At 45.6% G+C, this 20718-nt stretch overlaps 1 protein-coding gene across 1 annotated transcript in view; it reads left to right on the top strand.

The window, feature by feature from the left end:
- trabd2b (TraB domain containing 2B) overlaps positions 1–20718 on the top strand; it is a 59204-nt gene that overhangs the window by 1309 nt on the left and 37177 nt on the right. Inside the window, exon 2 of the mRNA XM_068707229.1 lies at positions 1698–2267. Coding sequence (XP_068563330.1) covers positions 1698–2267 — 570 coding nt within the window. The remainder of the gene's footprint in view (positions 1–1697; positions 2268–20718) is intronic.

The following is a 20718-nucleotide window of genomic DNA, read 5'->3' on the forward strand; positions in this document are numbered from 1 at the left end:
GGCACGTTTTTAAATATGACACTTGTGCGCACGGGGTATTTTCAAGATCACAGGCTGTTGATTCATTAGTGCGTTATATCCTACAGGCGGACACTGGATCTGTTGTCAGAGATCACGGAAGACTTCGTGCTCCTTCGCTTCATGTGATTTGCGATGCGTCAGTGCAGTGGTCTCTGTTTTCTGTTAAGAGTAATTACCCCCATAAAAAGGAGCCCTTGCGCGTCAAAGCTCTCCAGAAACGTCCACGCAGCTTTAGCAGAAGTGGGGATCTCGCCTTTCCTCAGGACACGACCACACTTTCCACGTCGAGAGGTCTTATTTTCTGGGGTAGGCCTCTGCGCACACGTGCAAGTTCACGGATGACCAAATGCTGCACACACACACACACACACACACACACACACACACACACACACACACACACACACACACACACACACACACACACACACACACACACACATAAAATAGGCTCTGCTCTTTAAGTTTCCGCGTCTCAGAAATACGACGGAGAATTCACTAATGCGTGTTATGCCATCCAGCAGCGTGGACTGCTCCCTGCCAATGTGGGAATTAAATTAGAAAGAAACTGTTCAAACATTTAAGTGTGTCTGCAAAGAAGAAACGCTGCTCTGAAATTAAATATAGCACTTTTGATTTGTTTTATGTAGAGAGAGATTGCGCCAGAAATTACTGTACGTTCATTGTAGTTAATTATAAAGATAGCAGAACATCCCGCATGAGGACTCCACCGGCTTTTGGCAGCAATTTGAAACGTTGTATTTGACAAAGGCAACGTTGGCGGCGTGCAGTATAATTGGAACCCATGTTGAAGGAAATCTTGATTAAATTTGAGAAGTAAACATTTTCTAAGAATAACTTTATTTTACACTAATGGGTTTCATCCCTCAAATGCCTGATTACACTGTGTCTCAGAAGCCAGGAGTTTGATATTGTTTATAGAAGTTAATTCTTTTTTCATATTTGAATAATGCCAACATCAAAGTCATAACACATGCACAGCACATCTGCAGAGCACTTAACAAGAAACATATTTTAAACGCAAAGCGGCCCTCACGCTCATTTACAATGGCTGTGATTATCTAATTTCCATTGTGACATTGTTCTGTATTAAGATAACCGCACCAGACAAACACTTCCTGTAATATAAAACGTAGAGGACAAAAACAGTGCCATACTTAAGGCTGTCAGCACCAGGTCTCACTGCCCGGTGTAAAACATTTCACAAACAAAAGTAACACAGTGGGGTCAGAACGGAGAGCAGGTTTCTTTCAGCTTTTGGGCTTTTATGAGCTCCAGTGCAGTGTATTTGCACTGCAGCCTTCAAAATGCTTCCCAGCCCGAAAGAAGCTTTGGCAACCGAGGTATGCACCTAAACAATACACAGGGGTCTGTTCACAGCCCAGAAGGCCCCTCTATAAACCCCCGGCCCGCACCACGGCAGCAAACCCCGAGCTGACTCGACTTCATACGTCCCCTGGCTGCCGTCATCTCAAAACTGTATTTCAATCTTTAACTTGTTGACCCGAGCCTGTGAGCCAGTAAACCACAACAGAGGAAAAATGTGTCCGCTTTAGTTGAATTTCTCTAAATGATGGTTCTGGTATTTCTTGTTTCCTTTTGCTCTCAAAAATCGTTACCTCCTTTTATTTTTTCTCTCCTTGCCTCCTCCACAGCAAAGTGACATGAACTCGTTCCTGTGGAGAGTGAACCGTGCGCCTCCTCACCCACCTTCTTACTTATTTGGTACCATCCACGTGCCCTACACACGAGTCTGGGACTTCATCCCCGACAGGTCCAAACAGGCTTTCTACAACAGCCGCAATGTGTTCTTTGAGCTGGACCTGACCGACCCTCTGACCATCTCCAAGCTGACCAGCTGCCAGCTGCTGCCCCACGGGGAGAACCTGCAGACGCTGCTACCTCGAGACCTGTACCGCCGCCTCAAACGCCACCTGGACTACGTCAAACACATGATGCCTTACTGGATGACTGCTGACCAGCGCGGCCGCGGCCTGTATGCTGACTACCTGTTCAACGCCATTGCGGGGAACTGGGAGAGGAAAAGACCGGTTTGGGTGATGCTGATGGTGAACTCGTTGACGGAGTGGGACGTTCGGTCCAGGGGGACGCCTGTGCTGGATCTGTTCTTGGCTCAAGAGGCTGAGAGGATGGGAAAGGCGACGGGGGCGGTGGAGCGGGTGGAGGAGCAGTGTCACCCCCTCAACGGGCTGAACTTCTCTCAGGTAAGAGGAGGAATGAACGCTTGGTGATATTCTCCTTTTTGCGTTTCATTCCCTGAGGAATAGCTGGAGAAATTGCAAGAAAAAGCCCGGCCTAGACGGGGCATATGAGTAGATGTAACATTCATTCTGCTTGTAGGAAAGCAGAGCTCTAGAAAATGTGAGAATGTGGGAGAAAACAATATAAGGACAAAAAAAAGTGATCAAAACCTTTCTGCTGGAGACAGCTTTACGGTTATGGATGTCCATCCACCTCACTAAACAAACACTCAACTGCTGCATGTGCAGAGAGGGTGTCAGGGTGAGCAATGCACATGCAGAACGGATTAGAGAAGGTGAGAAGAGCAGAGAGCTCTCTCTTTCATTAATGCAGACTGTCTGTCTGGCTCTCTGCGGCATTGTGGGGCTCGTGCTGTAATCGGAGACTGGAAGATGAACAAAATAACCGTATTACTTGATGAGCAAAACAGCCAACCTTAATATCTTGTCTGATGATAAATATTACTTGATGAGCAAAACAGCCAACCTTAATATCTTGTCTGATGATAAATACATGAAGGGAACATGCATCTATTTATATAATTAGTCAGTTGGAGGTCACCTAAGTTGGAGACCGTTTTTCCAACTGTGGGAGGTCCCACAAAAATCTGTGATGAGCCTCAACAGCACCCAGAGGATGCTCCGTTCTAATTCATGTCCTGATGCAACATTTGATCTAAATCAAAGAGGAAAAAAACCCATCTTGGTATGTGTATTCATGCAGCACTGCCAATCACACACATGTGCAGTGCATGCGCGGCACACCGCACACGAAGGCCCACTGTACGCATGCAAAGCTCCATACATGCTCATTGGCGGTGGCTTAGCCTCCATGTGACAGGTCTGAGGGCTCCGGGGCTAATTTGAGAGGCAGTGGGCTCCCAGCCTCTCCTCTTTCATCAGCAACTCCTAACTACGCTGTCAAAGTCCCGCTGCATGCTCCGCACATGCCTGGGAGCTTTACTGCCCCTAGAAATAAGCTCAGCAAGGCACACTGTGCCTCACAGTAATAAAGAGGAGACATGCTAGCCGTTAGGAGGGCTTTGCAATCTGTAGTCTGTTATGTCCTGTAGACATGTTTTCCTGTTATCTTAAAGGGATTCATGCCGCCTGTCTTTTTTCCTCTATAGAGAAGTCTCAGTCCCTGACACTGATCTGTATTTAGTGTGGCACGGCACGGCAGTTGCCCCTAAAAACAACACAGTTTTAAATAACATCCTAACAGGGTTGAGTAGCAGAACAGTGTCCAACTTTAGAAAGCTGTGTTTATGTTCCCTGAGAACTTCCATTCAACGATAAGAAGCGTAATCTATTGATCTTCAGGGAAAAGAACAGGCACTGCATTTACAAGGGATGGTAACAGTTTTACAAGACAGGTGTTCAAATTCAGACAAGAGTTTTATTGCCATGGAAATCCAGTCAAAATTGGCTCATGGATAACACCAGAGCACGAGGGCCGTTGGATTTCCGAGCTTCCAACCCCCTCGTCTCCAGATATGTATGAGAACAATTCGGAGCTGAACTGAAGCTGACATGGCAACCATTATTCTCAATTATAATAATTTGTGATTTAATCTGAACACTATGGTTGATTGATTCCCTCTACGCTTGACTGTAACAAGGATGAGGTCAGAAGGATGAATAGAGGAAGGGTCGAAGAGAAAATGTGTGGGTGGGAGACAGAAGAAAGAGAAGTGAGACGCAGAGAGAGAAAGGCAGAGATAGAGACTGTAAGGGGGAAAGAAAAAAGTGTAAAGGCAGCGGAGACTGATTGTGCATCATCTCACCGCTAACGCTAATATGAAACATGAGCAATGCTCAAAGGGAGATCTGAGTTGGGAAACTTTCCAAACCCTGACAGCCCACATATTATTTGTTCCCAATAAAAGTAGTTGCTTACAATATCCTGTAACTTTGACTCCGACGAGGGGCTCTTAGAAACATAAGCGCTGGTGATTCATCATCTGACACATTGCAGGTTTCTCATAGGCACCTGGTCCAGCGCAGTGAGGCAAGCGCCACCGGTAGACGGGTGGTCTTGAGGCACTGGTCCAGGTCTACAGGTTAGCTGTTGCCGGGGGGACCTGTGACCTCATTTTCTGGAGGAGGCGGCGGAGCGGGCATTTTAATGCAGCGATCCTCCAGTTAGTAACGGTGATGTTGGTGCTAGCGTGGGAGGGGACGGAGTGACGTTGAGTGTGCCAGAGCTTTCTTTAGACCATTGTGGTCTAAGAAGAGCTCTGTCTGCCTGAGACCTTTCTATGGTCTCCATAGATCACAGAGAGGTGCGGGCGACTCTGTGCGAGGCAGTTTAGAGTTTGTGGAAACAAAGGCAGGTCGCGGTGCATGGTTCTTCTCCAGTTCTTTGGAGGCCGACGCAGGTTGACAGCTGGGCCGACCGGCCGGCACCGATGTCTTTGTGAATGCTTTGAGCAGCGAGTGGGAACAGCTGGAGAAAGCATAGTCGGCTCAGAGGGTGCGAGCTGCGCAATCACAGCAGCAGGAGGTGACTCCGCTTCACTCAATGAAGATCAATGAATTACCATCGTGGCTTATTAGGTATCTATATAAATAATACATATAATAATGAATCAGAAGATGCAAAGTGCATTTACATCTTCTGACATTGAGTACCTCAACAGTCTCAATGGCACAGTGCACGGTACCAAACCACAAAGTATTATTTGTATGTTATTGGTGTTAAGATGTGGAACAGAAACTGCTCTGGTGCAAAGCTGCTTTTGGGAAACTCGAGGGCGGCTCCAGCCTGCGGGCCTCTCTCACTCCCACCAAATAAACACCCGTATTTATTTTCCCTGGGTCGCGTTGCAGCCGAGGCCACTGGCCCATGTCGTAGAGAAATTACATCATATCAGTGGCGCCTGTCTCCTGGGCAGGGGTCAAGGGTCACGGCGGGAGGTGGTGGTGGAGCCGCGGAGCAGCAGAGCGGGAAGGAGACTGGCAGTCTGCTGGGGGTCAGTCTGGGCACTGCTGAGCAGGCAGGCAGCGCCCAATCTCATCGAATACCTGGCTCAACCTCTCACCAGGGTGACTTTCCATCAGCTCAGGCTATTTTGTGCCATGATTTGTGCAACTGTGTGTGTGAGTAAGAGAGAGAGAGAGAGATGGCTGACAACGGTCACCCCACGGCTGGAGAGGGGAGCGGGTCAAGGTTTTAAGGGATGGGAGGATGGATGGTGACAGAATCCAGTTCCCTCTCAGCAGGAGGGCGTCCTCCTCTGTTTACAGCCTTAGCGACAACCTGACATGTCTATTTCAATCAGTTAACCTCTGCTGTCAAGCTGAGGCTTTCTGTTGTGCTGACACTGCAGCCTCACCACACATGCTTTGGTCACAGTGGGGCACTCTCAGGCCTGGAGATGTGGCTAAAACATCACAACAGTGTATTTCTTTGTGGTAAATTAATATAAAATGTGATTAAATTGAGTTTTTCCAAGATATGTCTAATGAAAAGAGCATGATGCTAGGATAACAACCACTGAATTTACACACAGTGGTCATAAAGTGAAAGTTCTGTCTGTCTGTGCCAGAGACATTCCCTTAAACTACATGTGTTCAGACCCACACGGTCTGTGTTTCCCATAAGTCACGATTACTTTATATGATATTCAATTTGATTTGCATTGGTGTTTGGTTTTCCAATTCAGATTGGACCTCACAAAGTATGTGGCCTTAGGATACAAATCATATTTGAAAATGATTTAATAACAGCAAAAGTAAAACACAGCACATATCCAGGAGAACTGTCTTTCTCCGTACACATCCAGAGGTTTCTGGCTGTACATGCCACTTATTTGATGAGCATTTATGGTAAGCGGTGAGTTTAATATTGTGAGCCCTGTGTAGGGAATGTCTCCCGGCCGGGCGAGGGTTGCTAAGAGTAACAGCAGTGCTGAAATCAAAATATGATTCTCATGTGTCGCATCAAATCATGCAGAATACTTTGCGCTGTGTTCTTTGGACCGTGTTCACCTAAACAGGACATCTTTAAAGCGAGGAATTAAGTAACATCCAACCTTACCCATATCTAAATATTTACATTCCGTGACGGGTGTGCAAGTTTGGGTTTTGAAGCGATGTGTTGGCCTCAGAGGTTGAACTGATGGAAAAAGCAACTCTTTGTCTGCTCTCTGCTCTTCTTTTCTCTGACCTTCCCACTCCTTCTCACTCCCTATCTTTCCCTCTGACATGTCCCGAGGCTCTGGTTGTCCCATTGCTCATCTGCACACACGGCAACTGGAAAAAGAGGAGGAGGAGGAGGAGGAGATTACCTTTAAAGTGTGCTGGCGACATGTATCCCCTCTTTAAGCATGACATCTGAGGGTGTTTCACATCTAAGCTATAATTACCTGCGCAAATATGTGGAAAACTGCGAGGCAACACGTATCAGGCCGATCATCTGGTCCTGTCGGCAGGCGGACGGCAGTCTCACTGTTGCACTAATGACTTAATAGGCCCCTTAATGACCAAATAGCCCGCTGCCATCCAGAAGCACTTAGACAATTATGTGCTGGCCAGAACACTGCAGGCTGATGGCGAGATGGAGGGAGGTAGAGAGGCTGGATGTTATGGACGCTGAGAAAACAGGGGCACTGTGCACTTGACAACTGAACAAATCACAATTTCTTTTACTGGTTTCATATTTTGTGCGTAAAAATAAGAGAGAAAAAAAATAGTTAAAGCTATGATTGAGTTAGAGAGCAGGCAGCAGACAAGAGCTGACAGGAACCTGGTACAGGGCGGCTACAAGAAATGTTCCACTTAAACAAAGTGCCACAATTTTAGCATTTCCTTAACTGGAAAACTCGAGTCAACACGGCTATCACGATAACTCTCTCCACTCACTCCTTTAACGAAAGTTGAAAGTGGCAAGTTCAACAGCAGTGAAGCGTGCAGGGAAAGTGGGAACATGAAAAAAAAATGGTTTCTTTATTCTGAAGAATTCTTCTGAGAACTATTAACTCGACTGTGATCCCCGCGGTCCTCCATAAACCCGCCGCTGTGTCTCCATTCAGTGAATCCAACAGAGGTCACATCCCTCCGTCACGCTGAGTTCTGTACCTGAGAGACCTGAAGTAATGACTCCACCACATTGTCACTGAGCTGAGTGCCTCTGAGGTTGTGAGTTAGTGAGCGTGGCGGGTCGAAGTGCTCTTCCATACTTTAGCGTTCAATGTGCCAAATCCTTCGCCCACATTCTCCCTTTGTTGGAGAGAATGAGCGTTCCTTTCTGCTCAAGTGGCCTCGCGTCACACTGTGGATCCATCTTCACTCCGCAGTCATCATCCCGTCAAATGAGGACCAAAGCACACGCCTACACACACACACACACACACACACACACACACACACACACACTCAAACTGTACTCTGTTTCTGTATAATTATATTGTCATCCTAGCAGTGGAAATTGCAATAAAGTGAATGGTGTTTGAGCGTGTTTTCCTGCAGGCAGGTAGTCTCAAAGACACACACACACACACACACACACACACACACATAACACACATTATATTTCCACAATACATATTTGCTCATCACAACAAGGGGAACTGCAGTAAATTGTATGGAGCTGGAGGTTATTTTCTATGGGAAGGGCAGGTAGTTTCCAAGCAGGCTGAGGTTAATCTCAGGTTGTCTGGGCCAGAGGCTGATTGATCACAGACAGGAATGTGACTGACTGATTTCCTCAGAGACCCACTTGGCCCCTCTGGAATGTTGTTGTCTTTTGGGACGTCGTTGTTTTGTAACCTTTGTTTAACCAGGTTAGCCCCCTAGAACCTGGGGTCATTGTATGTGTGATTAAGTGTGATGTGTGCGCTGCTTAAGTCTGTGCTTCTCTTTAGATTCTATCACTTATAATTACATTATACCTTGATATATTTTATCTAATTTTGACTTTGGGATGAGGCTTAAATTAAAGTAACCAGCTCTTGATTACGAGGAAACACTTTTTTTTAGCATATTGGTATCAGGTTTTTTAGGCTTTATATATTTTTCAACAATACTCGCATAACTGTGAGGTTGATGCCCAATAAAACACACCGTCCAAAACAAACAGTTTTTACCCACCGTGTCTCTAGCCGAAAGCGATCTCAGCTGTGTGATCACTTGTGGTCCCAACCGGCTGGGGGACGGTTAAGGGTAGTGAGTGAGGTGTCAGCTTTTAATCAATGGCAGCATCAAACAGGCGTTTTGAGAATGTGTCAGTCAGTGCAACCACCAGAGGTCCTTGAGCATGCAGCCATAAATGAGCACCCAAGATATTATGCAGTTTAGGACAGCAGTATGCAAGATTAGCCGTGGACAGACACAGAGATGCACACACACACACACACAAACGCACACATACACCCCTGGCAGAGATAACATTGCTATTGTTGAGGTTTGGTTAGGCGCAGGCATAAAAACGACTTGGTTAGGGTTAGGGAAAGATCATGGTCAGGGTTAAGATATATTATAGTGGTCATGGTTAAAAGAAATCAATTTTGATTGTTTGCAGGTAACAGGAAGTAAACAGTCAAAGTCTACCCCGACCCACGTCCTGCTGTAGATTTTGTAGCTCTATAGATTGTGGCGCTGTTTCCTCCGTTGCTCCTGACAGACAGCAGTGATAATTCCTACATCCTCCAGAGCTTTGTCGCTTGAATTCAAACAAAAGTCACTTTTGGTCATTTTTTTTCTTTGAGGGACAGTGAATAATCTGCTTCCAAACATGTACCGCTTTGGTGGTTTATGATCGTGTAATCCTCAGTTCCTCTTCCTCAGGAGTGCAGTAGCAAGAATTTTACACATAAACAGACACAGACAATTGGGGCTAAATGAGACGAAGTAGTGTGAGTACCGTGCGCAGATTTCTATCCACATCATCTACCTTTAAAAGCATTGAAGAACCAATTATTTGCACAAAACAGCCTTCAAAATACAGCATATTGATGCTAAGAAACATAAAGAGTGTAAGAGCAGCATCAGACAAGTAACCAAACAACGTGGTGTATCAATATCACCCAGTGTGGGCGAACATGGAAAAATGATTGCCAGTATGCCATGGCATGCAACTTTCCATGTCAGATGTTTGGTGGTCTGAGATGAACTCAGCGTCCCAGCCTGGCTGTGACATCAGTCACACATACTACCACACCTCACACACCGGCCAACGGTCATAAATAAGGCCCAGTAGAGAACAAATGCGTGAATGTGTGTGTGTGTTGTGTGAGCCAGGCTTGTCGGGGATTAGGTAGCATTAGCAGAGCCCTCTCACTGAACCCGGTTTTAATGTGACCCATGCGTCTTCTCTGCCCCCTCTGCCGTGTCCCCATTATACACAACCCAGTGGAGCACTTCAGCTCTCCTTTCTATAACACCCCCCCCCCCCCTCCCCCTCCAAAAACCTTCACTTTCTCACTTACTTGCACGATCCTGCAAGTCAAATGATAATGTTTCAGATTTTCATGTTTATTTATCCAGTCAGGCTTGTGGGGAACATGTACGTCATTTTTTGGGCTAATTGTGCGTGTCACACATTCACTGAGCTGTGCACATTCACACTTGGATCAGTCCTGTATAAACAACCTGTGAAAACACTCTGATTCGACTTTAGTCTGCTGATTTGGGCCAAATGTAGGTTTTTCATGATTAAACAATCTGGCGTTGAGAAGCACCGCTTATGCCGTGTCAAGATTGTTTCAATCTAACTCTGTCGGAGAAGAGAGCTGAGAAGCAACAAAAAGCATAGATGTGTGTTATGTCTTGGTCTGAAAAGCAGTATTCCCACAATTAGTATTCCGAGCAATCATAAAGCCTTCAACCACCGACACAACTGTCCTGAAGTCAAATGTTATAAATCTCTCTGAAAGCCTTACGTGTGAAACAGGTGAGCCGTAATTACATTATACTTTGTCTCAGGCAGCAGTTGATGCTCCTGCTTGGCCCTGTAAACTATTGATTTCATAGCCAGTGGTCGAAGAAGTACTAATATATTTTACTGAAGTAAAAGTAGCAATACCAGTGTAGAAATACTCTGTTACAAGTAAAAGTCCTGTGCTCAAAATCTAAGGTGCAGTTGGTAAAGGTAATTTGAATTATTTTATATACTTCCGGGTAGCTTGTGAATTTACCCCCGGGGATCAATAAAGTCTGAGTTGTTAGTGAGCACATAAATCCTGTCATCCGTTCTACCCCCTCCCCCCCGTCATGCAATTGGGGCGACGCCCATCACACTTCTCTCCATGTAAGAGAAGCTCCCAGTTGAAGGAGGCAGACAGACGAAACAGCAGGCGAAGGCACGAAAAGACCGCAGGTAGAGAGACGGGGAGGCAGGAGACAGGCTCCAGAGCCATTAACAAGTCTTCAGACGCAGATGTTCTCGTACAACCACAAACAGTTTTGCAGGGGATAGATTACTGCACAGATAAGTGAAAGCACTAACACAGAACCTCACAGGTCAAACAGAGCTGAGTCATGAGAAATGTTACCGTCTGTGGACACTTTCATCCTCCCGTTGCAAAAATGTTCTCGATCACAACCCTTTGTAGTTCCTCCCTGTAACACATAACAGGACGGGTGCATGTATGAGTCCGTCTTCATCAGGTCTAGACGTGGGTGCACACCTAGACCTGGTTGGTGTAGGTTAAAAACAGCAAAGTGACTATTTAAAAACTGATCCCAAAGCAGCGGCTGACCACCTGGACGGGCAGTAGCTGTCACGTTGCTGCGGCCTTCATCAAAAAACCCTTGAGCCCCCGGTCAATACATTAGTTTTACCCCAGTGTGCCCTCAGTAGCTCAGAGGATTTAAAGCGTTTGTGCATTCAGGCCTCTGTTTCACCTTTCAAATTAGGGCTCCCAGAACTTTCCCTGAGCCGGATTGACAGAAGGAGCCGATTGCCCTCGTCCTCGCCCTCTGGACGACCCCATCTCTTTGGCTGAAGCCCCAGAAGCCCCCCCCCCTCCCCTCCTCCCCTCCTCACCAACCCCCCTCAGCACTGCTGTTGAACATGACTTTCTCAGTTCCTTGAAACGACACAGGCCTGAGTCAATTAGTTTTGGAAAATTTGGCCTTTACAAGATAAGCGGTTTAGCGAATACGGATGAAGGGATGGAGATTATTTCTAGGTTGTTTTTTTTGCACTGTAAGATGAGTTCATTATGTCAGGACAGTGACGAAGAGTACGCTAACGTAACATCCAAACACTTTACTGAGCTCTTTGGCACTCTTTGTGTAGAAAACTCCGATCCATCTGTCACGTAAAAAGAAATAAATGATGAAATTGGCTGCCCTGCTTTTGACATGTGACCAGGTCAATCCCTACCACGGGAGAAAGGACCCAAAGAAACATAAAAAGGGATTATGAGAAAGAGAAGTGGAGGAACAGCAGCAGGGAGCGAGGAGAAGCAGAGTAACCCCCACGCCGCTCAGGCAAAACGGGAAAGAGAGGAGAGGAAAATAAAATTGTTCAATTTGGTGGTACTGGGAGAAAGCAATAGCAACAATAACAGAGGAAACCTTTCACTTTCTCCACTCAGCAGTTCCCTCTGTGCCAAAATAAAAAAGACAACAATGAAAAAAAATAAAATAAAGGATGCTGCTGTGAAGTTTCTCTCTCTTCTCTTCTCTTCTCTTTTGAGCTTTTTCTCCCTCACATCACGGCCAATTTCACCCGTCATTCACCAGCGCAGTTTTTCCAACACAGTTCTTTTACCTTTCCCAAGGCGTACGCTCTCTTAGCGTCTACTGGAACAGTTTAAATATAATATCCAACATATGGCAGAGTTTACGCGACGTAAATGAGATGAGAAATCAAATTTACTTCGAGAGTCGCAGCGGGACCGTGGATTTCTGAGGGGCGCCGTTGTTTAGGGAGAGCCTAACTGATCGGCAGCTGTAATTGCAGTCACAATCTGAGTGGGAGAGCTGGAGATGGAGGGATAGAAGCGAGAGAACCAGGAGGAGAGGGAGGATGGAGGAGGAACGATGGGTGAGATGGGGGGAAGTTAAGAAAGAGGGGGCTCCCGGCGGATGGCTCTTTTCTGCTTCGCTCTCTCTCGTCGGCGTGCGCATCATGTGACGACGTGTAATTGGCCTGTGGTCACACCAGAGTTGTGCAAACAGATTAGCGGGGAAATATGTCAGCCTGAAGGGGCTGCGGAGGTGAATGTGTGTGTTGTGTGGCTCACAGATGTGGGCCTGTGTGGGAAATGCTTTGATGGAGTAAAACCTTTATTAATGATGAACAGGTGGGGGCGGTTGACTTTGTCGCAGACAAATTTGTTGTCGTGGGCACGCGGGGCATGTCTGGAGCTCAAGTCTTTATGCGCAGCTACACATGCATATTGAATATATGCATGTATATATTTTCATTCATGCACCGATTTTCAACGCTTCATTTGCATTCACTAAATTAAATTATGTTTGCACTACTCATATATTCCAGAGGTCCTGTGCGGTTTTATGACACTTGAGGATACAAATCCTTGTTTCTGCCATAATGCCTGGCGATACTGCAACACTGCACACACTGAACAGAAGTTAGTAGTGTGATCCTGGTTTTCCTAAAACCTCTTACATGTTTGTATAGCTCACACACCGTAGCCCAATTTACACCTTTTTTTTAAATCATGAGGGGTGTTGCTCGTTTTAAAGCAGTAGCTTGACAGTTTGGGAAATGCACTTATTCAGTTTTAAGCTTAAAGACTGAAAATGTGGGAAACAGCTTCCCTGGCTCTGTCCAAAGGTTCAAAAAATCTGCCTACCAGCACCTCTAGACATCACTAATCAACACATTATATCTATAAAAACAGAGCGTAAAAATACAATTTGCCGTTTTACGAGGGGTGATGTGCCGACCCGTTTTCTTGGCTGGGAGAAGTGACTTTCTGAAGTCTTGCCATCGCTGCAAAGTCGCCAGGCAACCAGCGGAGGGGAAAAAAACGAAGATATAGCGTGTTAATCATCGGGCCTCAAGAGATGCTGGTCCTAAGGGTCTTAAGATTCCCATGAGGATTTTTTCGAGGTATTCAGAGAACAGAAGAGAAAGAAACTGTCCATTAGTGTTCTCAGCTAAAGTTGACTCTAGGAACAGACAGATACGTGAGTTTAACTTGGCAGAAGAAAGTCGGTGTGTAAGCAGACGCAGTTATTGGTTTCTGATGCCCCTGTCAGCTCTGTGCCAGACCACCTGCCTTGGGGTAATAATAGCATCCCATAATATACCACCCAATGTGGCTGGCAACTCTGAAATACTTCAACCCCTTTATGTCTTTCACTGTTAAAAAAGAGACTTTTATTTTCAGCATGTGTTGTTTGAGTTATTTTCTAGCGCAGGATATAAATATTTACACTTTTCATAATGTATTTTTGTTCGTTTTCTGGTACCACTTTCTAACAACATTAAAATATGCCCGGATCGGCCCAAATACTGACCCTCTTCTTATCCTCTAACACATATCATAGATTCAGTGTGACACTTTCAGAGGATAATATTATCGCCGTAAGAAAATGTAAATGTTTATAATATTTAATAAAAACATGTGTGGCCAGAATTTTATAGAGTTTTTAAATTACTTTTTAAGAAGGCCCTTTTCCACTGGTTTCGTCTGGCTGCATCCTCATAGTTCACAGTGGGATTTGGTTCTGCCATGCATGGCATCCGTCCCTGTTAAGTATGATGAGTGTCCGCCAGTGGTGAGGAGCTCCACAAAGATATTTCCTTGCCATTTGTCTCTTGCGGATGTGGCCCTCAGCGTCTTAAGTCACGCTACAACTTTACAGCATCTGATAATATGAAAAATATGGACTGGGCACTTCGTGAGCCAAGCAATGTTCTGGATTGGCAAGAACAAATCCCATGTTTTTGATAGGTTTTTCTGCTGTTGATTCTCTCAGGTAGTGGTGTCAACGCCCCGGGCGGCCGACAGAAGCCTGACGGACAGATGGTGAAGGCGTGCGTGCCATTGTTGACAGCCAAAAGCTGGATCTTTGTGAAAAGCTCACAGAGAGCGAGCGAGTATTGGAATGGAAACACAAGTCTATTTTATCAGCTTGCCAAAATGCGAAAGGGAGAGTGCATGAGAGAGGCAGAGAGGGAGAGACGGAGAGAGGGAGGCCAGGCCTCCTCAAAGCCTCTTTAGTCAGCTCTGGTGACGGCCAACCCAAGCACATGAGAGCAGTGTGAATGGCTTTTTAATGCCCGCTAACAGCCGGGGTATTTAGTGGGATGGTGGGGGATTGATGAGGGGATACGGTGAAGGATGGGAGAAAGGATGAGAGTGATGACAGTGTTTGGACAACAGTGCAACACCGCTGCCCTCGCTATATGCTCTACTGCTGCAGGACCGAGCGCAGTCTGGGTTCCACGGCGTTATTGATCAGTTTTTAAAGCTGTGGTCTTTTCTCTGACTCCGACCTCATTTATCTTGGTCGTGTCTCAGTGTTTTTCTTGACGTCTTTCTTGAGACTGACACAAATGAAGTCTAAATTACATGGAAATCACAGGCGTAATTGCCTTTATAGCTCTGCTGTCTGTAGATGAATGTCCAGCTGGCTGCTGATTATACACTCACTTACATTGGTTTTATATGCTGTTGAGAAATCCTCTCCAATACAAGTATAATACAAAGCCCAATATACAATCCTGACACATTTGCACCCTATTGTGGCAATGGTCTGAAGAAAGGCACCGGCTTGTCTTTGAATCAACTTGGACTTTTGTTCGGTCTTGGCCTTGACGAAGTCGATCGCGACCGCAGCGCTGATTTACATTTTCCTACAACTGCTCAGAGACAAAAGGCTTCCAGCACAATAGCTGTGCCTGAAACCTAATACGCCTGTAAATGTGTCTGTTTGTTGAAGGAAGGCGTAGGAGTGTAATGATCACGAAATTACTTCCATTATTTATTTTTTTGTGTCTAGAGAATTCAGTACATATGAAAGGACTATATATTTAGACTAAAGACAATGGTGTGCGTGTGCGTGTGTGTGTGTGTGTGTGTGTGTCTGTTAGGCTTTTCGTGCTTGTAAGTATACGGATGTTGAATCTCCCTGCAAGAAAAATAAATTGTATAGACATTCACTTATAGGTTTATATAATTAAAAAATGGTGTGCTAGCTCTACAAAACAGTACAGTATGTAATTCGTGAGTTGGGTCACGCGCTGCATGTAACGGATTAGCTTTGCGCTGCATTGCCAAGGAAGCAAGTTGAGCCAAATAAAGGGAGTCAATTGCTGCTGTTGGAGAAAGCAAACTTGCGTGTCCAAAAGGTTTCAATAAATGAGTACTTACGCTTTGACTGAACTACAAAGGATTTTTAAATCACTTCATTGGCCTCGGTGTCATAAAACTCAGCATATGTAAATAATAGTTATGTCTTGTATCAGTACAAATGTAAAAAAAGAAAACTACAGAGAGCCATGAATGGATTGCTTTCATGTTTATCAGAGGAGGAATACTAATGTAAGAAACTGCTCAGGTTGTATAAACCGCATATACTTCACTATCTTACCTAAACCCGGCTGCTGTTTACACAAAACGGCCCCCTGACTCAAACAAAAGCTGGAAGGCTCCACGGAAACTATGGGAAGAGAAGATGAGAATGATGAGGACAGGAAAGAGAGAGAAAGGAGGTGGTGAAGGAAGAGAAAGAAAACAAACTGAGAAATTAAAAAGTGCTTTTTCTTTTCGAGTTCATATTTTTCAAAAAGAGGCTTCTTTTTACTGCCTGCTGACTTTGAGATCCGGATGTCTGGTAAACTGTAAAGAATCCCTTTCTTGAGTCTTTCTTTGTGTGAGTAATTATACTTTTAAAATCTTTCAAAGAAACTTCTATTCATTGTTTTTGAAGTATTTACTTTCTCTGTTACTTGTGTATGAACCAACCCCAAAGCTTGGCAAGAGAATGATCATCATAATGTATCATGTATAGGCCAACACATTTAAACCTGTAGTGGTCTGCCTGAACAGAGAAACCAAACCCTGAATCGCTGAACCCCCCCCAAGGCCCCCAAACCGCTGAACCCTGTGCCATCAAATATGGCATTTAAGCTGCTCCTCCTCACACCTCACCTACACCCACAACCCCAACCAACCACAGGCCGATTGTTTCTCAAAACCATCAGCAGGTTCTCTGAATGAAAAAAAAAAAGAATTCAGAAAGTGTGAAGTCTGGTTTAAGTCTATAAGATGTTCCGGGAATTCCATCCGTCTTCACTCGGGCTAACCTGGCATGGCGCGGACTGTGGAGACGGGAGTTTTTTGGGTGGGAGTGCGCCAAGTTTTGGGGAAGTTTTCAGGGAAGTCTGTAGGAATGGTGGAAGTTCCCCCTCACTATAAGCAATTTTCGAGCTTTTCTTTAAAAAAACAAAAAATGAAATGCTTTTCTTGGATTGGTTGCAGTCGTCAGTGCCCCAGTGATTGTGGATGAAATCATTTTGAAGGATGCCTGGTTTGGGTTCAGCTTTTCTGGGGCAGCACTGCCCACCCAGGAGGGCCTGCTGATCTGGCTCTTGTAAAAAAACAACTCTATTCCACTTTCTCTCCCTGAGAAACACAAATAAATTAATTTGAATCAGCCGTGGGTTCTTCGGGGGCTCATTTGGAAGGAATGTAATTGAAACTTAAGGTAAAGTTGTCCGTAAGGTAAATGTGGTACGCTTGATTTCTCTGTCCCACAGCTGGCCTTTATACCTGAGAATGATCTCCAGCAGTTTAGATGAAGACACGATTATTAGAGGCGGCGTGGAGCAGGGCTTTGAAAGCGCTGCGCTCTCCGTGAATAGTATAACGTACGCAGCACGGGAGGTATTTCAACAAATGCTTAAATACAAACTCTCCGATATCATGAGTGGTCCTTGGCTCTCACTTCCTGTCTGTCTTCTTTCCTTCTTGTCCGCTGCTCTCTGGAATGCTGAAGGGGGAAAAGGTCCTGAGTTCAGCTCCTCTGAAAGAGGATCCAAACCGCGTGCTAACGAGAATGCCAAGCCTAACAGGGACTGACAGCTCATCGCGCTGAGAACTGCTGTGTGTAAATGTGTCTGTGAGGGTTTGGGGGGGGGGGGGGTGTCGGAGCGTGCCAAATATCTGTGTGCATTTATTATGAGAAGGCAAACATCCCTGGTAAAGCTTAATAACTCACTCATTTTTTTTTTTCTCACACGCATGCATGCAGGAATGCACCCGCATAAACACACGTGACGACGGGTGTTGAATTGCGCACAATCGCACGGACACACTGTTCACACGCATCAATCAGTCAGTCAGTCTCCGACCATCCCCGTCAGCTAACTCCATCCTGGCCACAACCACCAGCTCTCTCTCCGCTCCGTCTATCGGCGCTCAGATGAAAAGCAGATGGGGTCCGAAGGGTAGCGAAAGAGAGACAGGAAGAAAGACATGAAGAGGAATACAATGGGCGTAAAAGTCAGATGAAGGCTAAGGGGTCGGAGTCAGGAGAGACGAGAAAGTGCCTCAGAGAAATTGTCCAGGGAGAGAGAAAGTGAGAGGTGAGAGGGAGATAAAGGCAGCTGAGGGGTCAGGCTGGGAGCGAGGGAACAGTCAGCCATTTTCACATGAAAGGAATCCCACCAATCCCCTCAATGATAAACATGTGTCTGTGTCAACCGTCCCCGGACTCTGCTCTATTTATGTGTGCGTCTGCGTTGTTCACCGCTACACTCTGACTCCCCAACACCGGCAGTGTCGAGGATGATACACACTCTCAAATACACACCGACACCTCGTCCGCCATTGTGGAAAACATCAGGGGAAAGTGTTAACTGACACAAGCCATCACGCCCTCGACACAACACCAGAGCCAGACAGCGGAGCGCTGCATCTCCTCCCGTCTCTACTCCACTTTTATCCTGCAGTGCTGTCCTCACTTGCCATCCAACTTGCTGCTCACTTACACCCTCAGAGAGGAGACAAAATAACTTCAACACCTTGTGAAATGGGAACCAGAAATGACGGAGTCTAAATTGCAAACAGAAATGGGTGGTGCAGCAGGTTTGGTGACATAGTTACAGCTTGCACGACACTGCTTGTATGATCACATCCTTCCATTTTGGACATTACACAGACGAGATGGTTTATAGGTGGTCAATGGTGCAAATCTGCAATGCATCATGGCGGCCTTCTGGTTTATACAAAAACCAAAACTGCATCATCCCTGGTTGGAATCTGGCTGGGGTTCTTTGCTGCATGTGCGTGGAACCCTAGTACTCTATGTGTCCCTTTGTTTGTTTGGCATATTAAGTCATAATTTTTGATAATAGTTCTATTGACTTAATAATTAAATTTGCACGTGCATAAATGACGTGGTCTCTTCCGAGCTTTCTCATTTGGCTCACAGTTCTTTAGAAGGTCAGCCAACATGAGCCAACATTACAATCTGGATTTCCAGGCTTCGTTTATAGCACAACTGCTACTGGCACTCACTACACACACTAAAATGACTCACATTTGAAGGGGGGTTTGCTGAGTTAATTATCTTCTCTCCTAAGCGTTGACAGTATTTTGTCTTCTGGATGCTTCTTCCTATTTCCTCTCCTCAGCAGTCCTCTTCATCTCCTCTCATACAGTCATTCTGGGATCTTTGCAGTAAAAGTTGACGTCCCCTCGCTGCCAGAGACGGAGGTTGAGAGAAGGGCCTCTGTGGCTCGCTGTTGACTAAACCACCTTTTTGGGAGTGTTGCCATAGCCACTGCCAGCCTGGCCCGAAATGAACCACGTCGGGGTGGGGGGGTGCGGACACAGAGAGCAGGGGGTCAGTGAGGGAGAGGAAATGAGGTGGAGAGAAAGGGACGGTGGCCTGAGGAAACGAAAGAAGAGAAACTGGGAGAGGGAGCATTTTGTTTTGGCGGGGTAAACATTCTTGAGCTTGTTCCTGTTATTTGAAAGATAGTGGCCCTGGCCTGCAAACGTCAGTGTGCGTCTGAGGGATTTTGTTTAATCTTTCAGGTCCGTGATGTGTTTGTATGTGCATGTAAGTTTATACCAGTGTGTATTTAATTGTGCGTTACTTCCTTTATGGTATTTTCACAACAATGGCTGTGGTGGACAGGGTATTTATTTGTGGGAGCTACAGAGTACAATCATTCCTTTCCATTCTTCTGTTGTAACCCTGAACTGTTCAAGGCATCTGTCAGCAAGCTCTGACAGTGTGTGTGTGTGTGTGTGTGTGTGTGTGTGTGTGTGTGTGTGTGTGTGTGTGTGTGTGTGTGTGTGTGTGTGTGTGTGTGTGTGTGTGTGTGTGTGTAGCCATTGAAACCACGGCTACTCACCCGTAACCACACGCTGCCGATTGGGTCACTGGCACACACTCATGCATGCAGGCGAACACATAAACACTCACAGAGACACACACACACACACACAGACTGTGGCACTGCTTGATGTGGCTCCATTTCTACTCAATTGCCTTTGACAGATATTGTTTTCAGTGACCCGCAAGTCGATAACATGATGTCTGTCTGTCTGGGTGTGTGTGTGTGTATGACACACACAACGTTCTCATTTTAACACACTGGAGCCTCAGCCTCAACTTCAGCACTTAATTACTGTCACAGTCGATGTGAAGCTGTTACTAAACCAACAGTGATCTAGTAAAATCCCGGTGTTAATTAAGATAGGCTTTGGCCCAGCAGGGAGTGTGGTGAGATGGAAACTGAAAGCTTGGTGTGGGAAAAAAAAGCCCTCGTATGTTTAGACAACACCACCAGTGATACACATAGAAATAGACAAGGACATAGTGAAGCGATTATTGTTCTTAGTACAGGTTAATGCACCGAGATTAGGTTCAGTTTTGGTGAATTAGGGTTCTATTTTATAGCACGGTACAAAGAGGGCATCTCTTACAATAAACAAAATAGATAAACAGCTCTGGAAACGCACAGCAGCTTTGATAGGAAACAGTTTCCTCTGTGGCGAGAGCATTAAGCTGAGGTGTGTGAATGCGTGTGTGGGTGTGAGACAGTGGAAATTTGTTTGTGTTTGTTTGTGTGTCTGTGGCTCCGGAGCCAGTTCAGTTCAGACAGTTTGTTTGACGTCTCAGGGAGTGTTATCAAGAGAGAGAGATAACACTAAGGTTAGGCCAGGGTCACAAAGAAGTAGTTTGTGCACATATGGGCACTGTGCTCACATGAAGTGGGCTGTAGCTGCACATCCGCACCTTCGGTTTTAACCTCGTCTGACGGAGTACGAACTGTTCCACAAAAGAGAAACTGTTTGCAGACAGTTCTTAGACAAGAGTTGATGGCACAAACATGTCTTTGATTAGCAAACAAGCTAATTTAACAAGCTAATGGGTTTGCTAACTCAGAGCTTTATTTTCGCTTCTCAATAACATTTTATTGAACAAAATGTTGTACAAAAGTGAACAAAATGCCAGAGGGAGTAAATAA

This window comes from Cebidichthys violaceus, unplaced genomic scaffold (assembly GCF_023349555.1).
Source record: "Cebidichthys violaceus isolate CVI_PGR_0920_01 unplaced genomic scaffold, fCebVio1.0.p SCAF_13, whole genome shotgun sequence".
Lineage (NCBI taxonomy): Eukaryota > Metazoa > Chordata > Actinopteri > Perciformes > Stichaeidae > Cebidichthys > Cebidichthys violaceus.